The sequence below is a fragment of the Kryptolebias marmoratus genome, linkage group LG11 (genome assembly GCF_001649575.2).
Source record: "Kryptolebias marmoratus isolate JLee-2015 linkage group LG11, ASM164957v2, whole genome shotgun sequence".
Taxonomy (NCBI): domain Eukaryota; kingdom Metazoa; phylum Chordata; class Actinopteri; order Cyprinodontiformes; family Rivulidae; genus Kryptolebias; species Kryptolebias marmoratus.
In genome coordinates this window covers 14,039,997-14,065,891 of record NC_051440.1, presented here as the reverse complement: position 1 = coordinate 14,065,891, position 25,895 = coordinate 14,039,997, and the positions used below count along the sequence as shown (strand labels likewise).

At 44.0% G+C, this 25,895-nt stretch overlaps 1 protein-coding gene across 1 annotated transcript in view; it reads left to right on the top strand.

Moving 5' to 3' along the window:
- Positions 1–13,331, top strand: part of otud7a (OTU deubiquitinase 7A) — a 35,870-nt gene extending 22,539 nt beyond the window's left edge. Inside the window, exons 6-13 of the mRNA XM_017405490.3 lie at positions 785–886; positions 1,314–1,441; positions 2,077–2,189; positions 3,392–3,519; positions 3,867–4,016; positions 10,200–10,314; positions 10,866–10,950; positions 11,239–13,331. Of these exons, the coding sequence (XP_017260979.1) occupies positions 785–886; positions 1,314–1,441; positions 2,077–2,189; positions 3,392–3,519; positions 3,867–4,016; positions 10,200–10,314; positions 10,866–10,950; positions 11,239–12,798 (2,381 nt within the window). The 3' untranslated portion in view covers positions 12,799–13,331. The remainder of the gene's footprint in view (positions 1–784; positions 887–1,313; positions 1,442–2,076; positions 2,190–3,391; positions 3,520–3,866; positions 4,017–10,199; positions 10,315–10,865; positions 10,951–11,238) is intronic.
- The last annotated feature ends 12,564 nt before the right edge of the window (positions 13,332–25,895 follow it).

Genomic DNA, 25,895 nt, shown 5'->3' with positions numbered 1-25,895 from the left:
AAAGAATAACTTTTCAATATTAGATTAAAAAAAGAAGAAATTGTCTTCATAAGTAGCTGTGTTTTAAACAGTCGAGCTAACCACGATATAGCAGTTAAGGATTGACAGTTCTGAAAGTATCCAAATTAAATACATCCCATAAAAACGCTCTCATATGCTCTGTATTATATACTGAATTTAAGAAAAGCCACAGTGAAGCAAATGCATATTATTGTCGCTTGCAGTGTGATTCAGCCTGAGTTATAATTTCCAGTGAACAGTGACTGCATCAATCTTTGATTAAAAAAAAAAAAAAAATCATTGTAATAAGTGGTGAGAAGTGATAATGTTTCGGATTTAATGAAAACTAACTCGCAGATCTCACGAGACCAAAGTGAAACGGAGAAGCGCCGAACGAGGAAACATCTGCATTTTGATTGCACCTGTGCTGAAGGCTGAATCATTCAGCGGCTCCTCTGTGTTTACCGCTGGTTAATAAATGATGTGCGCCGCGCTGTGACACATTCGTGTGTCTCTCTCAGGGAACCGAGCGGAGCACTGAAGCAGCAAAAAAAAGGCAGATTTTATCTAAAAGTTGGGCTGAGGTAGAACATATTCATAGTTTCAGCTCCTCAGACCAGTTGTGCTTGTTGGCTAACAGGTCTTGATTGACGTTACACCCCTGGCTGTCATATAATCCTGTTTTTTCCCCTTTTTTTCTTTTATAATTTTGTATCATGCAGCTTTTAGTCCTTGTAAAACAGGTGCAGTCATGTTTTATAATGATGATGTTTGCTGTGTTCAGGACGTCTGAACTGGTGGTCCACTATGTGCACCAGTTGTAAGAAGCTACTTCCTCTGGCCACCACGGGGGACGGGAACTGCCTTCTGCACGCTGCCTCTTTAGGTGAGCTTTTTTTTTTTCTTTTAGCCATAATATTTTTCTGTGCAGTTTGGTCTCTCAGAGAAAATAATGCAGCTGCTGACCACAAAGACGAGGTATAAACTGAGGGGTTTTTTTTGCTTAAAAGACATAAGACATTATTTCAGGAGGGTGTTTTAGGTTTAAGAGACAGTAGTGTGTTCAGGTATGTGATAAAGGGGATCCTGGACTCCCCAGTGTGAGGCCTGCCGGAGCAGCTGAGGCCTAGCAGCACCAGAGCTAATGTAATCTGCCCTGACAGTCTCTGTCTGAGGAAGACATTTCTAGTTGGAGCTGAGGTCGTCTCTGAACGACACCGAGAATAATCCAAGCGCAGCAAAGATCTGCGCCATCTTTTCGTAGTCAGCTGTGTGCAGCGTTAACGTGTTGTCTGTCTGTGCGTGTTTGTCAGGGATGTGGGGCTTCCACGACAGAGACCTGATGCTGAGGAAGTCTCTGTACACCATGATGAAGAGCGGAGCGGAGAGAGACGCTCTGAAGAGGCGGTGGAGGTGGCAGCAGACCCAGCAGAACAAGGAGGTTGGCAAAGTGCTCGTCCTTGCACGCCGCATAACACCGCTTTTCACGCGCGACGCCTCAGCGTGAGCGCGTGAAACGGATGAGCCGCTCAAAACCTCGGCTATCAGGCGCCGATTCGACCGTCTTTTGCTAAGCTGCGCTTTCAGATTTTTTGCTGCAAGGAACCTTGTCACTCTGGTGCCGCAGCGACGCTGCTAATGCCGTCAAATCCTCCCGTCTTCCGTCTCCTGATGTCCTGACGTTGGATTAAAGTATTCTCAAATCTATTAGAAAAGTGTGTCACCGAAGATAGCTCGCGTGAAGAAATAGTCCAGATGCTCATGTTTTAAAAATGCCCGAGGCGTCTCGTTGGCCCAGTGATCTAAGATGCAGCCCACGAAGCTCGGCGCTTCTGGTTTGAGTGCAGAGGAGGGAACGTTGTTGCCTTTTTCTTATTATCAAAGAAAGGGAGATAATCTTTTTGCCCATAAAGGAATGCTAGGCCTTTAATTACTCTATTTTTTTTTTTGTCTTTCTCTTTACTCAAATCTCAAAAAGAAGAGTTTGTGTGCGAAAGCAAAAATATCCAAACAGCTGTGTCTGCGTAGCTGTGACTGTGCCATGGTTTACGTGTGTGGGGTGTGCTTTCTGTGCAGTCGGGGCTGGTGTACACCGAGGAAGAGTGGGAAAGGGAGTGGAACGAGCTGCTGAAGTTGGCCTCCAGCGAGCCTCGAACTCACCTCAGCAAAACCGGGAACACCAGCGGAGGGTAGGGGCGCCAACCCACAAACAAACACACAGTAAACTACCAAGACTCCTGCCTTATGAGCGTGGCATAGTTTCTACTCTCACTGCTTCTTAGTAACTAAATGAACAATGTGAAACTGCGCCCTCTACTGGCTGCCACTTGAACAACCCGTTTCTCCTCACAGAGATCCCCCCCCCCCTCCCTCTTACACACACACACACACAAACACCAAGAGCTGTGTTTCTTTTAGCTTCAGCGAGTTGCATAAATAAACGTAAGCCTGGCTTTTTCTCACGCAACAGAGGCAGACTGGAAACTAGTTCTGGTTTCCTTCGCCCACGCAGAGAAACCTTGCGGTTTGTCACTGTTTCCATGCTCACTGAAATAAACATGCATATGGTGTCACATGCTTTAAATTTGAGCTGCAGAGCTGGTGGAATAAAAGCAGCTGTGATTAAAAAGAAAGTTTCCTGCTCTGAATTCGAAACGTAATAAGTGCTAAATTTTCACAGAAATCGGTTTCTTATTAAAGATAAAAAGGCAGCTGAGGGATGCTTTGGCCAAAGAATGTCAGAAAATCATAGTAAGTCGTCTTTAAGTAGCCCGTTCATGTAATCAGAGAGACAATAAAATAAAGATTACAATCTTTCCTGGAGGTGTAACAACGACCTGATTGTTTCCTAATGATTGTCAGTGCAGGCTGGAGCACGACGCCCTCCATCACTGAAAATGTCCCTTTCAGGAGAGTAATTTACTCGTTTTCGCCTCTCGTTGAGTTTCGCAGTAATAAAGTAATAAGGTTAGGGCTGTTTGATGGTCCTAGTGTGAGATGAGCCTCTGAATGGGCTGAGTGGGATTCACATATTAAGAGGCTCTTTATTAGGAGCAGCGCGGCTGTTTGTGTGGCTGACAACTTAATTGTTGCACATCCTCCGACTCCCTGGTGGTTGAGAGCTACGCCTGTATTTTCTTTTAATCTCCATCACTGCCCCCCCCCCATCCCTTTTCCCTCCTTCTCTGAGCTCTTTCATTCAGAAACACGTATGTAAAAACGGGCAGTGTTGTCCTTTCCTGTTGAGGGCCTGTCAGAGGGGGAAATAAATTCAAACGGATATGATTACGCTGAGAAAACAGGCTCATGGGTTTTTATGGGGATTTGCTATGTCTTAGTTTTTTCATGCGTGTGTGTGTGTGTGTGTGTGTGTGTGTGTGTTTCTCCTCAGGGTGGACAACTCAGAGGATCCAGTCTACGAGAGCTTGGAGGAGTTCCATGTGTTCGTGCTGGCCCATGTGCTGCGCAGGCCGATTGTCGTGGTGGCCGACACGATGCTCAGAGACTCGGGAGGAGAAGGTACGCAGTCTGTGTTCTGTCTGGATCAGATGTCACCCCAAAGCCGTCCATCTTAGCAACCCTTTTAGGGATGTCTTGTACGTCCACATCGGTGGTGTGAGTGTCCCTATCCTTAAATGATGTGGGGCGTTGTAAATTATACAATAATATAAAATATACAACAATTATATATATATATATATATATATATATTATATGTTCCAATTTGTTGTGGAATATTTTAACCGTTACACCTCGTGACTTAATATTAAAGGACCTAGGGGTAGGGATTGGTTTAACACTAGGAAAGGAGATTTGGTCCTTGACTCAGTCCAGAGTGACACCAGCGCGTTCTATCTCAATTCCAGCATTTGCTCCCATCCCGTTTGGAGGGCTCTATCTGCCCCTGGAAGTGCCTCCGAGCCGCTGTCACTGCTCCCCTCTGGTCCTGGCCTACGATCAGGCTCACTTCTCCGCGCTGGTGTCCATGGAGCAGAGAGACCAGCAGCGCGAGCAAGGTAAGCGGGCGCCGAGGGCGTTGTCAGGTTGGGCTCATCCGCGTGCACCGTCCGAACTTTCAAAGCTAGGCAACTTTTTAATTCAAGTCCAGTGGGAGCGGAGAGGGAAGGCAAGAGGGCTGCCTGTCCTGCGCGAGGTGAATAATGTACGGGACGGCAGACTAATTACATGTGATCCATTTTTAAAACAGGCATCAGGCAGGGAGTGGACAACATGGAGGAAGGCAGACTTTCTGCTGACTCGTTAAGAGTCGCTACAACTTTTCAAGCTTGCAAACCCGCCGTGCATTTCGGATCTAAAGTCCCTGTCAGGAGTTTAGCTGCGACACGGAGCTCCGCAGAGCATATTGCATTAAGTTGCGGCAGGGGAAGTACAGATTTTCCGTTGTGCTGAGCGACTCTTGTTTTTGTCTTGTTTTGCCCATTCAGATGCCAGTGCTCCGACTCCGGATGCATTGCTTATTCTCGAGGTCAGAGCATTCCTCACATGGAGTTCCTTTAATTGACAAATAGAGTGGATCTCCTTGACAACCAGCCTCAGCAGTCACGGCACTCTTTTCTGCGTCTGGCTCTGTGGGAGGAACTCGCTTGTCATTTTGCGTGGGCAGCCGGCCAAATCTGTCTTGGGCTGTATTTCTCACTCTCGAGTGCAGAGACACTGACGAAAGCAGTTTCTTTCTTCCTCTTTCCCCCACTCTTTTAACCTGCCACGCTTGACTTAGAAGTCACTCCTTTAATGCCTGCAGCAGCACAATTAAAGTCTTCAGTGCAGTCCCGAGCACTTCTGCGGGTGCTTTTGCTTTGAAGGATGGGGTTTCTCCTCTCGTCCACCAGATGGTGCATATGTCCAGATAACCTGCACCAGCTCAGCCACAACACCCCTGCATGGCTGTATGTGTTTTTCCATCCTGGTACACTGTGTCCTCGTGCGATAAGATCAGAAAGTCTGCAGTCTCTCCAGTATGTTATGAAAACACTTGTACCCTGAACATGGTGCATTTGTGTGTCATGCCATAACTCATTTTACACAGCAAAGATACACATCTGTGTGACTCTCAGTTAACTTTTAATTGTGTCTGTAAATGCATGTTGTGTGACGACTTGGCGTAATGAGATATTACACAAAGTGCCTAAATTACACGAAGCAGATATGAGGTTCATATCTCGGAACAGATGCCAGGCAAGACTTAATCTCTTTGCTTCTAATTAGGGCAGCGTAGCCCCAGCCCGCCCCCCTTAAGCCCTCATCCCATCACCGATTATGGGCAGGGTCCCGGGCTGCTGGGGCCCCTGCTACCCAACAATCCCCTCAGACAGTCAGGCCACTGTGTGTGGACGTCTCAGGTGGACGGTCGCTTTTTAGCTTCTGCCCCCGTCGAGTCAGCAAAGAGCAGCTGAGGGTCTCGTGGCCTCGTGTGTGTTCAGGTGTCAGAGGCTGGGTTTAAATACAGGCTCTTTCTTTGGCTCCTCCGCGGCAAAGTCCCGCTTGTAGTTCGATTCTTAATCAAACTGACAGATCGTGTGTTTGCTCTTTTTATGGGTTGCGGGGACGCTGAAAAAACACGGAAGGGCCGACTGAAGGCGTGGGTTATTGCTTTAAGGTCAAAACTTTCTTTTAGCTCAGTTTTTATGAGGACAACCCAAAAGAGCTGTTAAGTGGTCCTCCGGCGTTCGGTGCTGAAGCAACAGCTCAGTGTGTGTTTTTCCCGTCCGGCCCACCGCCGCTCACCTGCTGTGTGATAATAACTCGCTCCTCAGTAGATGCCGCCCACCGTCGTTTGTCCGCCTGTTTGTGTTTTCGTGGTCACCCAGCGTATGAGAGGAATTGACCCTCAGGAAAACTCTTGAACTATTTCAAGCTCTGGTCCCAAAAACCAAACCACTTCCAGGTTGTCTTTGGCATCCAGTCATTAAACTTCTAACCCGTGTCTGAATAGAGAAAAGGTCCAAAGACCACCTACCTAAGAGTGTGGCGGACCCATCAACCTTTGGTCACATCTTGATGTATTCAATGGACCCAGTGTTTACGCACCTTATTAATTCTCACAGTAATACCTTTTGACGGCATTTTGTTACATATATATAAAAATATAACTAAACTATATGAACTATACATGTTAAATGAACTTGTTAATGACCCATTAATTTAATTTAGCTGCTATTAGGATAACTATCGACAACCAAAAATCCTCAAACCTTTTGTTTTTTAGGCTTTTTTTCTTCTGAAGTGCAGACAAGGCTGTATTTTTGTGGTGCATCTCTAATTTTTAAAAAAATATTTGTTCTTTGTTTTGTGTTTTTTTTTTTTTTACTCTGCTAAAGCTCCTTTTATCTGTTAAGCTATTGTGCTAGCTAGTTAGCCACCTAGCTGTACCCAACACGCTACATCAGGGATGTCAGACTCCAGGCCTCAAGGGCCACTGTCCTGGGAGTTTTAGGTGTTTCTGCTCCAACACACCTGATTCAAATGGTTTAATCGCCTCCTCACCAAATCATTGAGTTCTCCAGAAGCAGAAGCAGAAGTCATTCATTTAAAGCAGATGTTGTAAAGCAAGGACACATCTAAAGCGTGCAGGAGAGCGGCCCCCGAGGGATGGAGTTTGACACGTGTGCGCTACATTGTGCTGTGCAGTGGTGTTGCTTTCCCTTTAAGAGTCTAGATTAGGAGTGATTAAGTGGTTATAATATCAAGCCGAGCACATAAAGTAAGAACATTTGTGTCTGGTTGATTATTTCTTTGTTGTAACAATGCTTCTTGGCAATAAATCTTATGCCACTGGAAAGCCTGTTTATTTCCCCTTAAATGGTGCCACATTTGTTAGAAAATGCACTTGTGTGTTGAGCGGCAGAGTTGAATATGAGGGTTTGTTCTGTTTATTTTGTTTTGAGCTTCTGCTACTCCATGTACTCCTGCGAGCACGAACCCTGCTGCAGTGGTCGGTTGGTGTCTGCAGAATTTGGCAGAGACGATGGAACGGCCCCCGCCTGCAGTCCTGACCTCAACCCCGTTGAACACCTGCGGGGTCAGCTCGGGCAGCCACTGTTGTGGCTGCGTATGGTTCTTCCACATGCTAAATGAATAAATCAACAGTTCCATCCAGTCTAATAAACAGCACAGTAGTCAGTAGCAGAATAAGCTGTTTGTCACTGGCAGAGAAGATTTGGCAAGTTTTCCATGGGGTGCAACCCACATACTCAACTCTGCTGCTCAAAAAGTGTGACACCATTTAAGGGGAAATAATTCAGGACCGAGCATCTTAGGTTTGTTTAGAAGCACAACTGCTGCTTACTCTGGTGAATTGGACTCTGCAGCTGTGCAGCGATTCGTTTCAGGAATTTGAATTTGTGTTTTCTCCTGTCAGTGCGGACAGTTCTTGTCTCTCACGGCAGAAGAAACGTCGGTCAAGTGTTGGAAGCGAACCATTCAAAGGACAGCTTTGATTTTGGAATGGGGAAAAAGGCGGGTGGGGATAGATTTGGTTTTATCACACAAGTTATGTTATGACATTCTTATTTCAGAACATAAATAGAGAGATGTTTATTTCTAGCCAAAGCTTAATCTCTCATTTTTATTCAGTTGTGCAACATATCTGACATGTTTTTCTCAGACCTTTTTTTTTTTCAGAAATGGTCCTCTTGATACTAAAGACATGTGTCTCTCCGGTTCTCTAATGTGTAATCTGTTTTGTGTTTCCCTTGTGCTGCAATGTGGAAATGTTAAAAAAATAATAATAATAATTCAAACCTTACAAGAATTAAAATTGTTGCACCAGATAAACCCATTTACTGCCCTGCACTAATCAGGGCTAAACGCCTCAGGCTCGTTTTTATGCACAGCTGCAGCTTCCTCTGCTAAACTAGACTCTGGAAAATTGTAGTTTTTCTGTGAACAATTTAAGGAATTTGTATGTGTGCTTTTCTTCATTCGGTATTTTTTTGTTAAAACCTCACAGCAGAAGGCAAAAAAAGGAGGAATCGACCTTCATTTTTCTCTCATGACACGATTGAGACTCTTGTTCAACAACAACAAAAGAGGCGTTTATTTCCAGTCGGGCTTAGTGAATATGGATTTAGGAAGCTTCCAAGAACTCGCAGGATCCACCCTGATTTGCTCATCTTCCTTCTTTCTGTACCCCTCTTTGAATCAAGCTGCAGACGAAGCACGACGAGGCACGGTAACATCTTGCGTATCACAGCGGGCTATGATGTCACAGCTATGGGAAGTGGTCACTCAAGGACAAGAAAACGAGGCCGCCGACGGGGAGAGTAAATACATTGCAGCACGCGTCGGTCCCCCTGAGTTCAGCTGGCAGTGTCGAGTCTCTGAATTTAGACCAGACTCGAGCCCGAGTGACTGCGCACGCAGCTCTCTGGAATGACGTGAGGGGAGAGCAGCTGCATTGTGGGAGCCGGAACGCCACCTCGCAGCCTTCTGCCCACTCTGTGACCTGAGTGGGAGGTTCACTGTCTTCTGCCTCTGACTCTGCGTGTTTGTTGGATTTCAGTGAGGCCGGATTTTCTGGGCTGAAACTGTTCTTGGAAAGAAGTGCGTTCTTCCAGAAAACTTTTTTTTGTTTGTTTTTTTCCCCCGTTAGTGTGCCATGCCAGTGCTTCCATTACCGTTTGCCTGTGTAGCTGCAGGCATTAGTCATGTATTAGTTTAGGGAGGTGGTGTAAACCCCATTGTGACTGGCACGCAATGGTAGATTTGACAGATCAGGACAGATTTCTGGACAATCCTTGTTTGTCATCGGTGCGCTTAGTATTGTTCTAGCAAGGGTTTGGCCAGACGTTCAGCATGTTGACATCGTGCATGCTGTCCTGTGTATGCTGTTGCTAAGCGGACGGGTTTGACCTGCTGAGGTTCTGTGTCTCCATGAATCCACAGCAGCTTATTGGAAACAGAGAACTTGATGAGTCCAGGAGGAGACTTCCTCTTCCATCTGGGGCTGACAGTGAAGGCTGGAATGTCCTCAGCCTGAACATCCTGTCTCTTACTGCAGTCACATGAGCAGCTCCCACACTAGGTAGCCTGATGAGAGCCGTCATGTGGGCCAGTGAGATGCGCTGTTGTTCTTGAAAAAGGCACCCACACACACTCGCACACAAACACACACCGTAAACTCCTGTGTTATGTACACACAGCAAGCGCGTTTCCCACGACAGGGAGGCGGGGAGGTTTCTGTTTTCTGTCGTGTCCACCGATTCCCGTTGAGAACATTGTCCAGCTTGTGAGTAGCTGATAGTATCGGAAAAAGACAAATGCAACTTTCTCGTGGCCTTGTTTTGACCGGAATGAAAAGCTGCATCTCTGCAGCTTTTAATCTGTGCCTCTGTATCTGATTGTGGTACGTTACTGAACAGAACAGTGATGCACAGCCCCGACTGAAACAGCCACACAAACTGAGATAAACATCACTGTATACAATCAGCGGACCAAAACATACAACATTTAAGAAGTTAATAAGTAAAATTTTACATCAAAACACTTATTACATCACAGAAATACAGTAAAGGGAATATTTTAGAGGAAACAGAATTTCACAAAAAACAATCAATGAACAAAAACAAAAAACATTTTAGAAAACAACACAATTTCTGTAAATTGAACAAAAACTAGATAGTCTAATGAAAACATAAACTTTCTGCTTTGGTGCTGTTTTTTCTGAACAATTGTATTTTAGCAGCTCAGTGGCACCGTGTAGTTCCTGATAAAAGCAGCCTAATCAGAGTTTGTGTTCAGTGTTTATGCAGATGTTCTCATATCAGAAAGTTCACTCGTGATTTTTAGATTTATTTATTTATTTTATTTTATTTTATTTTAGGCTCCAATGCATTTATTGCATACAGCATTTGTATTTTTTAGAGTTCAATCATACTTTTTGATTAAATTTCCTCATCATTGGAAAAGCAAAACTGGACCAAACAATTCTGTCTTGTTTATAAGAGAACAAATAAATCTTGATTTAAGTCCTTCTCCACCGGGAGAATGAGTGACACCTCCTGATCAAGGTAATTTTTGCCCAAAACACTGAACGACAGATCCTTTATTCTTTGTTGGCAGGACTGAACTTTGTCTAGAATGTGATTTTTGGTCACGAGAAACGATGGAACGTACAGTAGTCTGGGATCTTTCGCTAAAGCCGGACCGAAGTAATGTTCTGATCACTTCATTTCTTCCAGCTGTCATCCCTCTGACCGACTCCGAGCACAAGCTGCTAGCGCTCCATTTCGCCGTGGATCCCGGCAGAGACTGGGAGTGGGGAAGGGACGACAACGATAACGCCAAGCTAGCCAGGTGAGCCCTCCGCCCCCGCTGACGCTGTCGTTTAGCAAAACAGGACACGGAGGTGTTGCCCTGTAACGGCGAGCTCCACGGAGTGCGAGTGCAAGCTTCAGGCTGGGGCAGATCTGTCAGTCGGGCCGCAAGGCTCTGAGAGGAGGATTAACCTCTGATCATGAGCTGCGGGTTCACGTCACTTCAAAGAGCGAGCAGGGAGAGGAAGAATCGTGAGTCACGTCAGACATCCTTTGCATTTCCAGGGAATGGCTTTGGAAAAATGCAGCAAAACCCTCTCTGAGTTTATAAAAAGGCTTATTTGAAGCATTCATTTCAGTCAGGTGTTCAAATTATTCTTAAACAAGCTGAAATTCAAAAAAGACACTTAAGAAAAAAAAAAAAGCACCACTTAACCCCTTTAAAGTTTGTGTTGCAGTTTCTGTCATTTTCGGATCACATCAGATTTCTTTAATCTGTGACTGTAGACCCAGAGGTCATTTTCTTTAAAACATTTGTGAACTGTGTCATGAAACATGTGATATTAAATATAGAAATCTGTGTTTTCACAGCCTAATCTTGTCTCTGGAGGCCAAACTCAACCTGCTGCACAACTACATGAATGTAACATGGATCCAAATCCCGTCTGAAACAAGGGTAAGTATTTCACCTCGCATGTGTGTCGTGTTTGTCATGGTTAATTTAGCTTTGGAGGGCCTCACTCATTCCAGATGTTCTTCAGACCCCAGAGTCCAATCACTCAGTTTAGTTTAGTGTCACAAAGCAATCATCTCTCACATTTATGGATGTGCTGCTTATGACTCATCAGATATGGACGATTTAGTGCTTTTTGATAATTTTTAGGAGAATTTTTGTAAAAAAGGAACTTTGTCGGACTTCTCCGCTTCTAAAACTTTTTTTTTTTTTTTTTTTGCTCTTTCTCAGGCTCCCTTGGCTCAGCCAGAGTCTCCCACAGCCTCTGCAGGTGAGGATGTCCAGTCTCTCGCCGAGTCCATGGACTCCGACCGTGAGTCCGTCGGCAGCAACTCAAACGTCAATACGGGCAAGTCCAGCAAGGAGAAGGACAAAGAGAAGCAGCGCAAAGAGAAGGACAAGAGTCGAACAGATTCTGTGGCCAATAGGCTCGGGAGCTTCAGCAAAACACTTGGCATCAAGCTGAAGAAGAACATGGGAGGACTTGGGGGGCTTGTGCACGGCAAGATTAACAAGTCCAACTCTGGCTCAGGTCGTAATGGGGACAACGGAGGGGAAAAAGCAAAGAAGAAGGAGTCTAAGACAACCAAGGGAAGCAAGGAGGAGTCGGGCCAGTCGACCAGCTCCACCTCCTCTGAGAAAGCCACCAGTCCCTCCCCTACAGACGGAGAGAGACCCTCCAGCTCCTCCCCGACGGAGAGACAGGACAGTGCAGGGAAAAGCTCAGGGGACAGAACCCTGGAAAGCTGGAGGTACAGCACAGATGTCAAGCTCAGCCTCAACATCCTGCGGGCCGCCATGCAGGGGGAGCGCAAGTTCATCTTCGCGGGGCTCCTGCTCACTAGCCATCGGCACCAGTTCCACGAGGAGATGATCAGCTACTACCTGACGAACGCCCAGGAGCGCTTCAGCCAAGAGCAGGAGCAGAAGAGGAAAGAGGCCGAAAAGAAGCCCCCGGCTGCGAACGACGTGGCCGCGAAGAAGCCGGAGCACGAGAGCGTCTTCCAGAGGGAGAGGTCCGACAGCTCGCCCCCGGAGAGCTGCTCTCCCGTCCTGCCCCACCACGCCTACAACAACTCGCAGCCCCTGTTGGGTCTCAAGACGCAGGGCAGAAACAGTCCCACCCCTGCAGCCACGCTCCTTTCTGCTCCAGCCCCTCCTCTCACCCCGCCAACAGCCTCCCACCATGTGTCTCACCCGGCCCCAGCCCCCGCGCCTTACTCCTCCCCCAGCATTGGTGCTAAAAGACCCGGGCCCGTTCCTGTGTCCGCCCATTATAGCCATACGCCGCCCATTCAGAGGCACAGCGTCATTCATTTACAAGATGTCAACGTGCAATCCTCCATCTTCCAAGATGAGCCCTATAAGCCTGTGGTGGGCACCCTAAAGACATGCGCCACCTACCCCCAGCAGAACCGCACCCTCTCGTCCCAGAGTTACAGCCCGGCCCGCCTGTCGGGGGTCCGCACTGTCAACACCATGGAAACCCTGGCCTACAACATGCCCGGCGAACACAAGTCCCACACCTACACCAACGGATTCAACGCGGGAGACATTCAGGACTGCCTCGAGTTCGCTGACGACGACAACGTGTCTCACAGCTGGCTTGGCCAAGACAAAACCAAAGGCCGGAGCTCTGAAAGCCCTTTGTACTGCTTTCAGCAGCGCCGCTGCAAGAGGGAGAACTGCTCCTTCTACGGGAGGCCGGAGACGGACAACTACTGCTCCTACTGCTACAGAGAGGAGCTGAAGCGCAGGGAGAGGGAGAGCAAAGTGCAGAGGCCTGTATAGCCATCACCACCGCTTCAGCCACAACACGGCCTGCCTGCAGGAGACTCAAGGGAACGACACCATCTGCACTCCGCATTTAGAGCTCCACGATCGCCAACGTTTTCCAGTTTGTCGAATAATGCTCGTGTGTTCCCGCCCGACCCCGCCCTTTGTTAGAAAAGAGTCTTACTTTCTGACGGGGGAAGTAGAACGTGAAACAGGGAGCAGCTTTGGCCAGATGTTACTTTTCTTTTCTTTTCCTTCTGTCTCATCAAACTTAGTCTTTTACTTGTTTTAGAGTAAAAGTTATCTCTCTGTGGTGTGATTTTCTGTGTGTGACAGGGAAAGGTCTTTATTTTTCAAAGCACGGAAGAATTGCATCTCGTCAGGAAGGAACATTTTAGCTCTTTTAATCAGTTTGAATGCAATACCTCTGCCTGGTTCTTCGAAGTCCCCCCCGCGGGATGTTTGTAGTTGTTTTGCAATCAAAAAGAAATCAAACGGGGGATTAATATTAGACTTTAAAGCAATAAATTGGTGATTCTTTTTTGCTACACTCTCTCCCAATTTTGTCTATGCACCAACAATATGGATACTGTAGTTACCTGTGTCTTGTAAATTGTAAAAGGACGTCACAGTGTGCTTTTTTTGTAAACAAATTTGACATACAGGAATTAAAAGCGTGTAAAAATTTTAGACTGTAACTTTGGATTAGGATGAAATGTTAAGTCGTCATTCGTTAATTGTACTTTTGTTCTCGCCATGTCCGGGGGGGTTTGTCGTGTCCAAAAAAAATTGGTCTCGAAACTATTGTGTAAGCTATATTTTCACATCTCCGCATGTAGTCGTCCTCCTAAGACCCACAAGCACTGCCAAGCTGGCTTAGTCAAATCCAAATTCTTGAAATACTCTGTGCCAAACACCGAACGATGTAACTTCGATTGATCCGCTTCTGAAATATGCAGTGTTTATGGTGTGTTTCTCTCAGTACCCGGTCAATGTGTTTAGATGAGACAAACTGTGAGTCATGACAGCAGGCTGATGTGTTTCTGTCTGAAGTGTAATTACATGTCTCTTTACCTCCTACAACCACACACGCACAACATGATGTGCAATCATGCTAACAGCACCACGTGGCGACCTGCAGTGTAAACCGGTCCAGTGTGAGATTGTCCTTCTTCCATATCTTAGAGGCCGTTAAAAGAAGCACCTGCTGCTACGAGCACCTTCAAGCCTTTGTGATCATTAGTGCTTTAATCAATCAGTGGGATTTAAAAGAAGAAAAAAATAATAATAAAACAAAACGCAGGCCTCCAAGTGCTTTCTGCTCATTCTGAAATGACTTCTGTAAAGGCGCAAGTGTTTGTGTTGCCGTTTGTCCTGGTGATGCTTGGATAATGTTACCATGCTGTCCTTAACGAAGTGTGTCCTGGCCAAGGATGTCCACTGCTCCCTCTGTTTGCTTCTGTCTCTCTCCTGTACACACTGCAGTGTTTGCTCCTCTTCGTTTCTATGTGACTAGAGTTCATGGACTCTCACCATGTTAGGACTGTAAGATATGATTTTGTATTCCTTTAAGAGTTTTACACTAAATTATTAATTTGCACATTAGGTACAGATGTAAATACGGAGAAAAAAAGAATAGTTTATTGTTACAAACATGGTGTGTGTGTGTGTGTGTCTTTTTGTTACAGAGGGTAACCAGGAGAAAACTGGAAAACATACAGGTTGTTTTCAGTTTAAAATTTATATGTGTATATGTTTTAGATGTATGTTTAAGAAGCTTCTTCATGTTAAAGACAGGGTTCTGGTCCTTTGAAGTGTGGTTCTGTGGAAAGGTTATGAACAATCAATATCTCACCTGTTGTAGATAGCTCTTTGTGTGAGGTGCCGAGTGGTACAGACCCCCACAAGAAGCCAAGTTGCCAAGCCAAAGCAGGTCAGTGAAACTTTACTAAAATGAACTTCATTAAAGGCGCTGCACAGCAGGACATCCAAAAGAAACAAGAAAAGACGTGAATAAACCAAATACAATGACAGGCAAAACGTGGGGCTTAAATACAAGCCCAGCTAATGAACGTAATGGGACTCAGGTGTGAGCTGAAGATGCAGGGAAGCAGAATCATGGTAGAAATGATCAAATCCACTGAAAGAGAGAAACTAGAAATTAAAACAGGGCAAAAACAACCTAACCTTCAACAAAGTTCCATAAAACCCTAAAACTGACACTTTGACCTCAGTTTAAAGAAACAGAGTTAAATTCTGACCTGACTGATGAGCTAACGGCTAGTCTGAGCCAAACCAAAGTGGTGGCATCTTTAATTTCATAAATCTTTACATTACCTTCCCTTTAACATTACACGGTTGTTTACATTGGATTTTTTTTTTTGTTGTTTGCTTGTTTGCAAGATCAACAAGTGAGAAGCAAACTGTAGCATTTCTGGTGCATTTTTGAGGCACTTCCTGCAGGAAAATCCTCATATTTCTGTCAGAATTACTGTGTAATAGGAAGAGGACTTAAAATGGCAGCGATCCCCGCTCAGATTACCGGTTATATTGTCAGTTTGTTACGAATGAAACTTTTATTTGTTTGAGCTGAGGCCGTTCTACAACAAGTCGTTCATTTCCTTTTGCACAGAACCCTACTTTAAAAGATCCGAACTATCCCTTTAACACTTTTGCTAACTGCTTTAATGTTTTCTAAAGAACCTAAAAGCAGCTGATAATGGGACAACAGTCAGTCCAACATGGTCGTGACGTTTTCCACAGCAAACATCAATAAGTCTTATTCAGACTGCTCCAGCTTCATCAGCGGCTAAAATTACCCATCATCCCTAAATTAAGTCAACCAGAATATCACTCCCACACTTCCATTAGACTGAAGAAACACCGTGCTAACATAAAGTTTGGTTTCTTCACAACTCTGAGCTCTTTAAGCTCTGAAGGGGTCAATTATTAGACAACATTTCAATGATTTATTCCAGTTTAATTCAGAAAGGTTCACTGCAGGTATACTGACAAGGAATTCAAAAATATCCCCAGCCCAGTCAAAGAGGAATTTAAGTCACATTACAGGAACTTAAAATGATCATTCAGCATCTGAAGCAATGAATTTAACCTCTTAGATCTGTTGCCATTTTGTTTTTACTTACACAAAAGACAGCAGCATGCTTTTTAAGTGACGGTTTTAAATAATTCATATGGCATCAAAATAGAAGCAGATGGATTTCTCCTCTTTCGTTCTTTTTGGAGGGAGTTGATGGAGGTAATTTGTGTTAAACACTAACCTCAGTCTGACTTTTTAAACCGGGGTGTGTCCTGGAAAAAAAAAGGGCAATTAGTGGGCTTTCTTGGATGAGTCAAACAAAACAGAGCGAGGAGGAAATTCTCATTAAAATTAATTTCAGGGGGGGGTTACAGAGTCAAGGATGTCGAGCGAGCTGCCAAGTGGGATAGCCTTCCAGGCCGAGAGCTGTAAGTTTTGTCATAATTCTTCCAGAGACACTTTGTTGGCAGCAGGGCTGACACCAAGCTGCAAAAAGAAAAGAAAATGCTTAAACGGAGGGGACTGCTTTCTGCGTGTGAGCTTATTAAGACAAATTATATGAAACACCCAACAAAGTGACTCAGAGACTTTAAAGAGCCATTTATCATCTCAGCATTTATTGTTACCACTTAGTTTAATTCAATATTTTATTGCAAGGAACACTGCTTTAACAAGATGAATACAGTTACTTTGCTCGGTCATAATGTTATGGCTGATTGGTAAATGAATTTACATTTACCAAAAAAAAAAAAAAAAACTTAACTAGCAGAATCTGTGTTACATTATTGGGCTCTAAGTAGAGTGATAAAAGGCAGTGAGGGGTTCAGCACTTCGCCACCTCGTAAAAACAAATTTCATCATTCGAGATACTAAACATTCAAAGTTTATTAGAGTTTAGACAAAGTTCTGTACGTAAAAGGGAAGGCGTTAAAAAAGGGTTAGATTTTAGAGATAAATTTCATCTAGACGTTCTGAAACACTACTGAGAAACTCGACATTAAACTGGATTTCTGTCTCTCAAACTGCAGGTTAAAAACACACAGAACTGAATTCTAATACAAATAGAAAAGAACTAATAATTTGGTTGTATTGGTTTATCCGTATATTGTAGGTGTGTGGTGTTCATTTAATCAGCTCTTGTAACATTTGTCTTTTTGCTATCAGCTCTGAGGGCTTCAGGCTGTCCTCAACACAGAGTCAACTTTTAATTTTATTTTTATTTCTTACAGTTTTACTGAGTCTTTGGGTTCTGGTGCTTCTGTCCCCCAAAAAAGGTTTTCATCCCAGCTAATTCCTAGTCCTCCTAAGGTCTGGAATCTTCTCTTTGGTGTAGTCTACTCGTAAAACAACCCGATGATTTCTGCACAGAGCAGTGAGCTAATCCTCTGCTCTCAGTCCAGTTGTGTTTATCTATTTGTTTGCTTCTCAGAACAGCAGAGTGATCTGAGAACTCTGACCTCACGTTAAACCACGGAAACGACGGGTCGCCACAGTGATCAGGTGTCCAAACAAATCAATACCTCCACTGATAAACAGGAAAAACAGACGAGAAATAAGCTGAGCATTTTTTAACTCGGTCCATAAATGCGAGGCGAGGCGGGACTGAGTTGGTGGGAGTTGTTGAGCCTTTAACGTGTGGGATGAAGTGGACTTTTAGAGTCTTGTGACTCATGTGGGCTTCACTCACTTCTGCAACATTTATCCTGCTGCTCAGGATTATAGCTACTGAATGTATGGAATGGGGTAAACTTTTGTTGTTTTATTAGTCCCTGAAAGGCAGATCTGGGCTTTTTTTTAAATCATACCATACCATACCATACCAACTTTATTTATAAAGCACTTTATACACCAACAGGACCAAAGTGCTGTACACAATCATGAAATACAGTACAATCATAAAATAGAAAGGTCAAGTATAAAGTATAAAACAGTACTAAAGTAATTAAAATATTAACAATAAAACAAGGTGAAACATCTCAGATTGTGCCAAAGGCCAAAGAAAAAAGATGGGTCTTAAGAAGGGATTTAAAAACAGCAAGTGAAGAGGCATCTCAGTTCATGAGTGAACTGAGATCAGACACAACATTGTTTAAAAGGTTTGAACAAAACAGCTCGATTGCCATTATTTCTCAACAAAAGATGACCTTCAAGGAGCGCTAGGCTTTTCATTTCTTCCTGAATTTCTTTTGAATCATTCCTCAAAAATGGCAGATGCTTACAAAAGTGTTTCCCCAAACTTCTTATCTCAAGCAGCACAACGTCACCTCCATGTTGTCCCAATCCCTTACGCAATTTTTCACCAAAATTTTAAAAGCAATTCTTGTTTTGGATTTTGTTTGATGCTTCTGTTTTCTCTGTCACATGCCCTAATCATATTCGGGTTCTTATGTTAAGCGGTGATCTCATTATAGCGATAAAAATGAAAACATAGAGCCAGTTCAGCTCGCCACAAGTCCTACGAATTAAAATTTTCCATCTGAGAGCCCCTCCACCTGACAGTCTTCGCAGGTCTGTTTTCCTCACGATTGCTTTGGTGTCTTTGTGAGCGGGGTGCCTGCCCCATCTCCTCCCCCCCAGCCACCAGCCTCCCAAAGCTGAGCCTTGTTCCAGCGCCGGCGCTGCCATGCAGGGCACTTGAGAGTGGGTGGCATCACACGGCCGGCCTTCTGGAGGTTAGCTCGGAGGGGCGGCGCGAGCACACAGGCCTCAGTGTGATGGGGACTTCTACCCCTGCGGCTGCTGACCACCTCTCTTCCTTCTTTCAGTGGAGTCATTCCACTGACTCTCAAAGCGTTGCCCACACACCCGTCAGTGAAGCCCAGACGTTTTCCTGCCAGCAGAGCCTCCCACACTTTAGACTTTGAGTGTGACTAGCATTGGGCACACCAATCAGCACTGGGTGGCACCACCGAACCACCCCCCCCTCCTCATTCCTGTCTATCCTTTTTCCTTCCCTCCCTGTACTCGTTTCACAAAGAGAACACACACACACACACACATGCATACACACACCGCTCTGGCTGTAAACCCAGGTTTCTGGCAGCTGGGTGCTGATGATCCAAAAGTAAAAGTGTGACTATAGAGACGAATCAGTCAGAGCGAAACCACCTCCTCCACCCCCACTCTTCCTGTCTGCAGAGTGATACCGGCAGAGATGTGTTCCCGGCGCTCATATAAACGTCTGCACTTTGCTCTGCATCTGCAGCAATATACCCCCACTAAAAAAGAAGAGCACGTGTGCCGTCTTGAGGGTAAACATGTGATCTAAAGGAATGAAACTCTCGGAGAATACGTGCCTCGCCCACACAACCTGTGAATCCCCGTGTGTGTGTGTGTGTGTGTGTTTGGTGATGCAGTGAGAAACTGCGTGTGTGAATGATCCCAGCCAGTGGCCTGTGGAAGGAGTTCAGTGAGTCTCCGCTGGCGCATGAGCAGAAAAGGCAGAGAAAAGAGGCAAGATTTGTACGTTTAGCTCAGCTTTGCTTGATGTTTACCAGCTCGAAGGATCAAAAAATCAACCGTAAAGCTATCAAATTCGACTTTTCACTGTTGCCAGCCCAAGAATGGGATTAAAAACAAGCACTGGGAGCACGCCGTCTGTCGTGCCCCAGCGTTGCGTGGCGGTGCCAGGGGTGACAGCTTGTCTGTTTGTGTAGCTCTAACCTGCCCGGAGACAGGAGGTCTGCAGCTCGAGCTTGGAGGCTCCTCATCAAGAATCTCACTCCTTTTTCTTTCTTCCTGTCTCACCCCGTAATACGGCTGATTCCCTGCGAGCAGGAAAGGCCACAACTGTCATCTCTGCTGGAGGCCAGAGATAGAGAGAGACAGAGACTGCCAATGATTTTTTTTTTCCCCCACTAAAAGCAAATGAAGATGGAGTGAGGTCATCTGTAGCTCTTTCATTTCACAGTTTGTAGTGAATCATCCATCTCGCTGCAGTGGCAGGTTTGTTGTGTGTGTGTGTGTGTGTGTGTGTGTGTGTGTGTGTGTGTGTGTGTGTGTGTGTGCTTGCAAACTTCACTGGGCTTATCAGTCCGTTTGGTCGTGGCAATAAGGAAGGAAGGAGTCCCCTGCATTCGACGCTCCACCCATTGTTGATACCCCAGCAGTTACAGTAAATATTTGCATGCGCGAAATGCGGGAAGAACTCGAACTTCCTGTTGTTAATACAGGCCTGTGAGGGGAGGCAAATCCAAATGACACTTCGATTTGACACTTCTTTCTAATGTTTCGTGCTGGAGTTCATGAAACCAACTTTACAGTTCAAAGTAAAAGAAAAAAAACACAATAAAAAAGACATTTAACGAATGTGGGGTTTTTTTGGAAGACACTCCTTGTCGACTTGCTTCGTTTAGCAGTTTCTTGTGCACAACTATTAGTTTACACTAAAGGCTGGTGTTTGCAAATGTTCTGAACTGCTCAAAATTTTTAAACCGGCTTGAATTTCTTCATACTTCGCTTCCAATGAGTCAGACTTGTCGACACAAACTTGAGTTTTTACGCCTGAGGGATTCATGTCAGAAATAAGTGGCTTAACAAACAAAACTATGTCTCTAAAAATGCTCAAGTACTGAACAGAAATGAATAAAGAAAGCAGCCAACGTTTAAAAACAACAACTATAAAGCACCTTCAGACACAGATTAGGAGAAACTCTGACTGCTTGGAAGCAAAATATTAAAGGCTTTGCTAAGCATTGCATGGATGGCTCATATGTTTAGATTTTACAAACATTTAGGTGATTAAATAAATGACTTTTGTCGTATTTTCTGTATTTTACACAATGCAGAGAACACAGTATTAACTCTTTTCTCATTTTACTGAAAATTTGGAGAACTGACAGTGAAACCTCAAGCAACCATTTAATGTTGGAGTTCAGATTCTGCATAAATGACGTGAACAATTAAGTAATTAGCTCTTTGATTAACCACAGTTTGGAGGAGTTTATTTCTGACTCGGCTGATGCGCTAGCTGCTAATCAGAGCAAAGTCTTCAAACAAACCCAGGAAGAACACATATCATACTCTTGCAAACACTATTTTATAAATCTTAACCGTTAGTTTACGTCTATGGTCTGTGTTCATTTAAGTCACTTATCATCACAAAAGGAAAGGACAAGAGAGCAAACAATGACTCTTTGCTTATTTTATGAATTTATTTCCAAATGTAAACCTCACTATATCATGCATACAAGTTATGACAACATACATTACTCAACAATCTGTTATTTTTCGTATTTGCATAGGACATGGTCACAATAAATCGTCTGACATGTAAAAAATAATGCCATAAAAAGGTACAACAGAGCAGCTAAGACCAGCACATTAAACGTGTGTAGATTTCAAGGAACTGTACAACTGTAATACTTATGTGTAGTGATTTTGGTTTGCTGAGAGAAAGAGAACAACGAGGAGACACCTGAAGGTTTTTATGAGGTCAAAGGTAGAATGTACTGGCCATAGCTGAGTCGATGGTTATTTACAGAAAAGATTATACTGGTGCTAATAGCGGGGGGGAAGCAGCACCATGGAGTCACTACAACAGGCAACTGATGGTGAGGATAAACACACAGAGGTATCAAGAGAGCAACATTACACTGAGGAGGTACACCGAGGACGAACAGGTACAGGAAACCGAACCAAAGAGCTGCTGAATGGTTCTCTACATGTCGGTGAGGTCACTGGCAGCACTGCACGCTGCAGAGCCGCGCCACGAACTCTGATCCTTTAAGGGCAACGACATCCAACGGACTTCCTCTACCGCGAGGAGTCGGTTCAAACAGCTGAGGGAGTCAGCGTGTCTCTGTTTAGACTCATTCCGAGTGTGTTTGCTCGAACGACTTTTGTTCATTCAAGTCTTTGTTAAGAGTTAAAAAAGTAGCCTACTTGAGGAATAGAAAAAAGGTCCACGTATCAACCACAGCACACACACACACACACAGACAAAAAAAAATAACAACAAACTGAACCCAATCAGTACAAACGATGCTGGATTCAAAACTTTCGGCAACATTCACGTCTCCCTTCAAAGCCTTTGGTAACGACAATCAAAAGCCATTCTATAATCCTATGGCTGCCTCCTACAGAACAAACAAAACCAAACCCTACGTTAAAAAAAAGCTCCAGGCCTTGTCGTGAGGGAAGACATGCTCTGTAACTTTGTCATTCAAATTGGCCAGGGGGGGCGTGGGACGACGATAATAAAACCAAAGCGTACCTTGTGCCCACCTCAACAACCTCACAGTCGGACCAATCCCACAGAAACAAACGCATCAGGTCGACGGAAGCAGCACAGTCATAGCAAACGCAATTACAAATCCTTTGGAATGGTCGAGTATCTTCTATCATCTTGTGTTTTATGTCAAATAATAAAAAAAAAACACCTGCAGTGAGCACTGCTTCAGTATCAAACAAAGAGGAAAAATAAAGAAAACAAAGCTCCACAATGGTACATAAAGCAGAACAGAAATATTTAACTTAGAGCAGCTGCATATCAAATACGCAGAGTCGCTTCATTAAATCCTGTACATAACATTTTAACATGTCACACTTTATAAAACTGTACAAATCTTTTTTTTTGTTGTTGTTGTTGTTTTTTTTACCCACATTTGTATCCTCTTTAAGAAGCTACCAACATAATTTTGGCACACAGTTGCGTCGATCATGCTTCAGCTGACAGTCGGATCAGCAACACACTGATATTCAGAATATAAACCTCCTAAATAAACTGTTAGTTTGCTGTTTGCATTTATATAGGTTTTACTATCTGAAGAAAATATTACGTTGTTAGTACAGTAGAAACCTTGCATTTTAGCCATAGTGACTTCTTTTTTTTTTATTATTATTTAAACAGGAATTTGTGACCATGTCAGGATTCAAGCATAAGACAATGTGAAGCTCAGATTCACCAGGATGTTTGGATGATTTTGTAACATAAAGTAATAAATATATATATATATATATATATATATATATATATATTTATTGTTATTCCTGGAAAGATTGTTTTATAATAACATGCAAGACCTGGCATTATGGCATGATTACGCAAAAAAAAGAGCCCATTGTTTTTTTATATTTTCTTTTTCCTTTTTCTTTTTTTAGGAGAAAAAAAAAAATCTCTTTTTCTGCTTCTTCATTCAAGTAGGTACAAATAAAAGCAACAAATATTTGTGCTACTCATTAAGCAAAACGTAAGCTACATCATGGATGTTCTGAAAAGATATGAAGGTAAAACAAACTTCAGTTCAATACAACTTTAAACAAACACTAATAATATTACAATTATTGACTACATTGCTAACTCACACTTCTGTGGTGTCAATAATGTGGAAAACTGAAAAGAATCTAAAATAATAAAAAGAAATGAGTCCGTGAATTTGAAGCTGGCATACACAGAATAGTCTCTTCAACCACCCAAAGTTTGTTATAATTTAATGAATTAAAGGAATTTGGGGATAGCGGGTTTACTAGATTTCCCTGAATCCCTGACATCAACGTTAGCATGAGGGAATAAACCTTGTCAAAACAACACGATGTTCAGATGTGAACAAAAATGTCCTGAAAGAAAACGATGAAAAGCTGTGATGAATGGAAAGGACTTACTGAAATGACCCAAATTTAAAGTTTAAAAAAAAAGAGGAAAAACAACCTTTAAAAGTGTTGATATACATTGTTTTCTGTTAGACAACAAAAGTAAGTACAGTGAAAGTGGACAAATGTGTGTTCAATGGCCTTGTGTGTTGGAATTATTCAAGTATGTTTGTTACAGTGAGAGTAAAGGTTTTGGAGACGCTCTGTCTGTGGACGCCTACGTGTCATTCTGCCGTTCCGGGTGGATGGATGGATGGACCAGGACGTGTGCGCTGCCACGGATGGTGGGAGCTCCTGCCTCCACCATCGGCTTGTCTGAGTCCGCTCACTCAAACAATCCACGGGATTTTCACCGAAAACAGCTCCAGAGCGTGTGAACGGCAGGACTGCGGGGTGTTAGTGTCCTGTGCTTTTCCAGAGGGGTTAGACACTGACCAGCAGTGAACACTGTGCACCCAGGACCGGCGAGGGCTGGCAGGCAGGCAGATAAGCTGATACACGAGTGAGACCACCAGTTTTACAACGAAATCCACAAACTGTCCCGTATCTGCTTGGCAGATGTCGACCCTGAGGAAAATGTGCAGATTATGGACTAAAAACTGAATGATGCTTGATTTGTACACTTGAAATCAGGTGAAAACTTATACCCAGCAAGGGAAAAACTGAACAACAGGAGATGCTGCTCAACGGCAATTTGAACAACGGGTTTTGAAGAAACGGGAAACAGAAAGATCAGTGGCATTCAGAGTGTCGTCTCGCAGCCTGAAAATGACATCTTCCAGCTGATTGCGTTTTGAGGAGGGCGCCGCTTTTCAGCCAAATAAGAGATGCTTTTCTTTCCTGGGGAATGAGATTCATTCCAACTTTAAAAAAAAATAGAAAGATGGTTGCTGCTGAGAAAGGGAGGAACAAGGCCTGACATTCATAAACGTACACCTGCCAGACCCTTTGCTTTTTTTTTTCCTTTTTTTTTTTTTTTTTCAGTCTTTGCTTTTAGGGCAAAGTTAACATGCATAGAGCGTCGAGCACAGGATGGCGAGGAAAGAGTTGGTCAAGTCGAGTTTAGCACATGGAGGGTTTGATGGTCTGAAAAGGGGACTGACGAGATTTTAACTACATGGATGACACAAAGTCCAACTGAGACGATGAAACATAAAAAATAAAAAAAAAATAAAAACCTGCAGGCTTAACAGAGAGCAGTTATGATAGTGGTGCTTGTTTCCTTTGAGGGTTTGCTGTGCCTTTAACCTGACTTATTGGGCAGAAGAAGCACAAGTCTGCTTTCTCACGGGACATCAGGGGCTTCACATGCCGGACGACATCGGGCCTGCGCTTTTTGCTGATATGTAGCTTTTGGTTTGAATGTTTTTGCAACACTTTAAAAAAAAAAAGAAGCCTGACAGAGAAGTTTAAAAGCAGCTGTTTATCAGCAACTTCCTTATGAAATCTGATTCTCTGGCTGAAGCAGAGGAATTCTGTTTGTGCTTATGGGATGGAGCTGGGTTCCTCCCACTCACATTGTCAGTGTTGTATGCATACAACTATTTTTTTTTTTAAATTTCCTCCAATCCTGGAGTTTAGATCAAGCCACTAATTACAGCCATTTTTTTCCCCCTGCTGGCTGTTTCTACTGCCGGAGGGAGGAAGGGGGGGCGTTAGGGAAGGAGGAGGAGTGGGAAATGAGGGTGTCTGCGACTGCGTGTCTTCTCCTTTGTGCTGTTCAGCTCATGATAAACCTCTCCTCTTTTATCAGGACCTGCCCTCTCTTGCCTGTTTGCTGCGGATATCTGCTTTGTTCCCTCAACCCAGGTCTTCTCCTTTAACCAGCATTTGACCCCCGAATTAAGCAACCCTGATGTCATCTGGCAGACTCCGAGCTTTACTAATTTCTGACAGGACAGGTAGAGCCAGATAAGGAACGACTCCGCGGGGAATGGCATGCTAACACTCCCTCCAGAAGGTTGTGAGCATCTTTGTTTGGGTGCAGCTGTTTCCTCCAGAGAAGTCACTAAGGGCAGAGCCAGGAGGCGGCTCCGGCTCTACCTGTGAAGGAGGAGGAGGAGGGGGGTGGGCTAAAAAATGAATAAAAAGCTTTCATTTACTTTACTCTTTGGTATTTTTTTTTTTCCTATGTGCTAGAGAAATGGATAAGCCTTGTTTTTGTTTCCATTTTGGGCAAAGAATGGGCTAATCTGGGCAGTAATTTTAGACATAAAACAGCATGCTTTTAAACTTTTCTGCCTCTGTTTAAACTTCAGAAGTGTCATGAGTACATTTATTAAAAACATACATCTGGACATAATCTCAGTCCTTCACACATGTTGCACTGCGCACAGTTTAACGCAGCGCACATCTAGCCCAGTGTAATATCAGTGAATATTAACGCTGCTTTCTGAGGCGTCTGTGTGTCAGGGGGGGTGGCGGGGTGGGGTGCTGATTGTTTTCTCGAAACACAAAAATTCCACTGCATTTGAACCCCCCC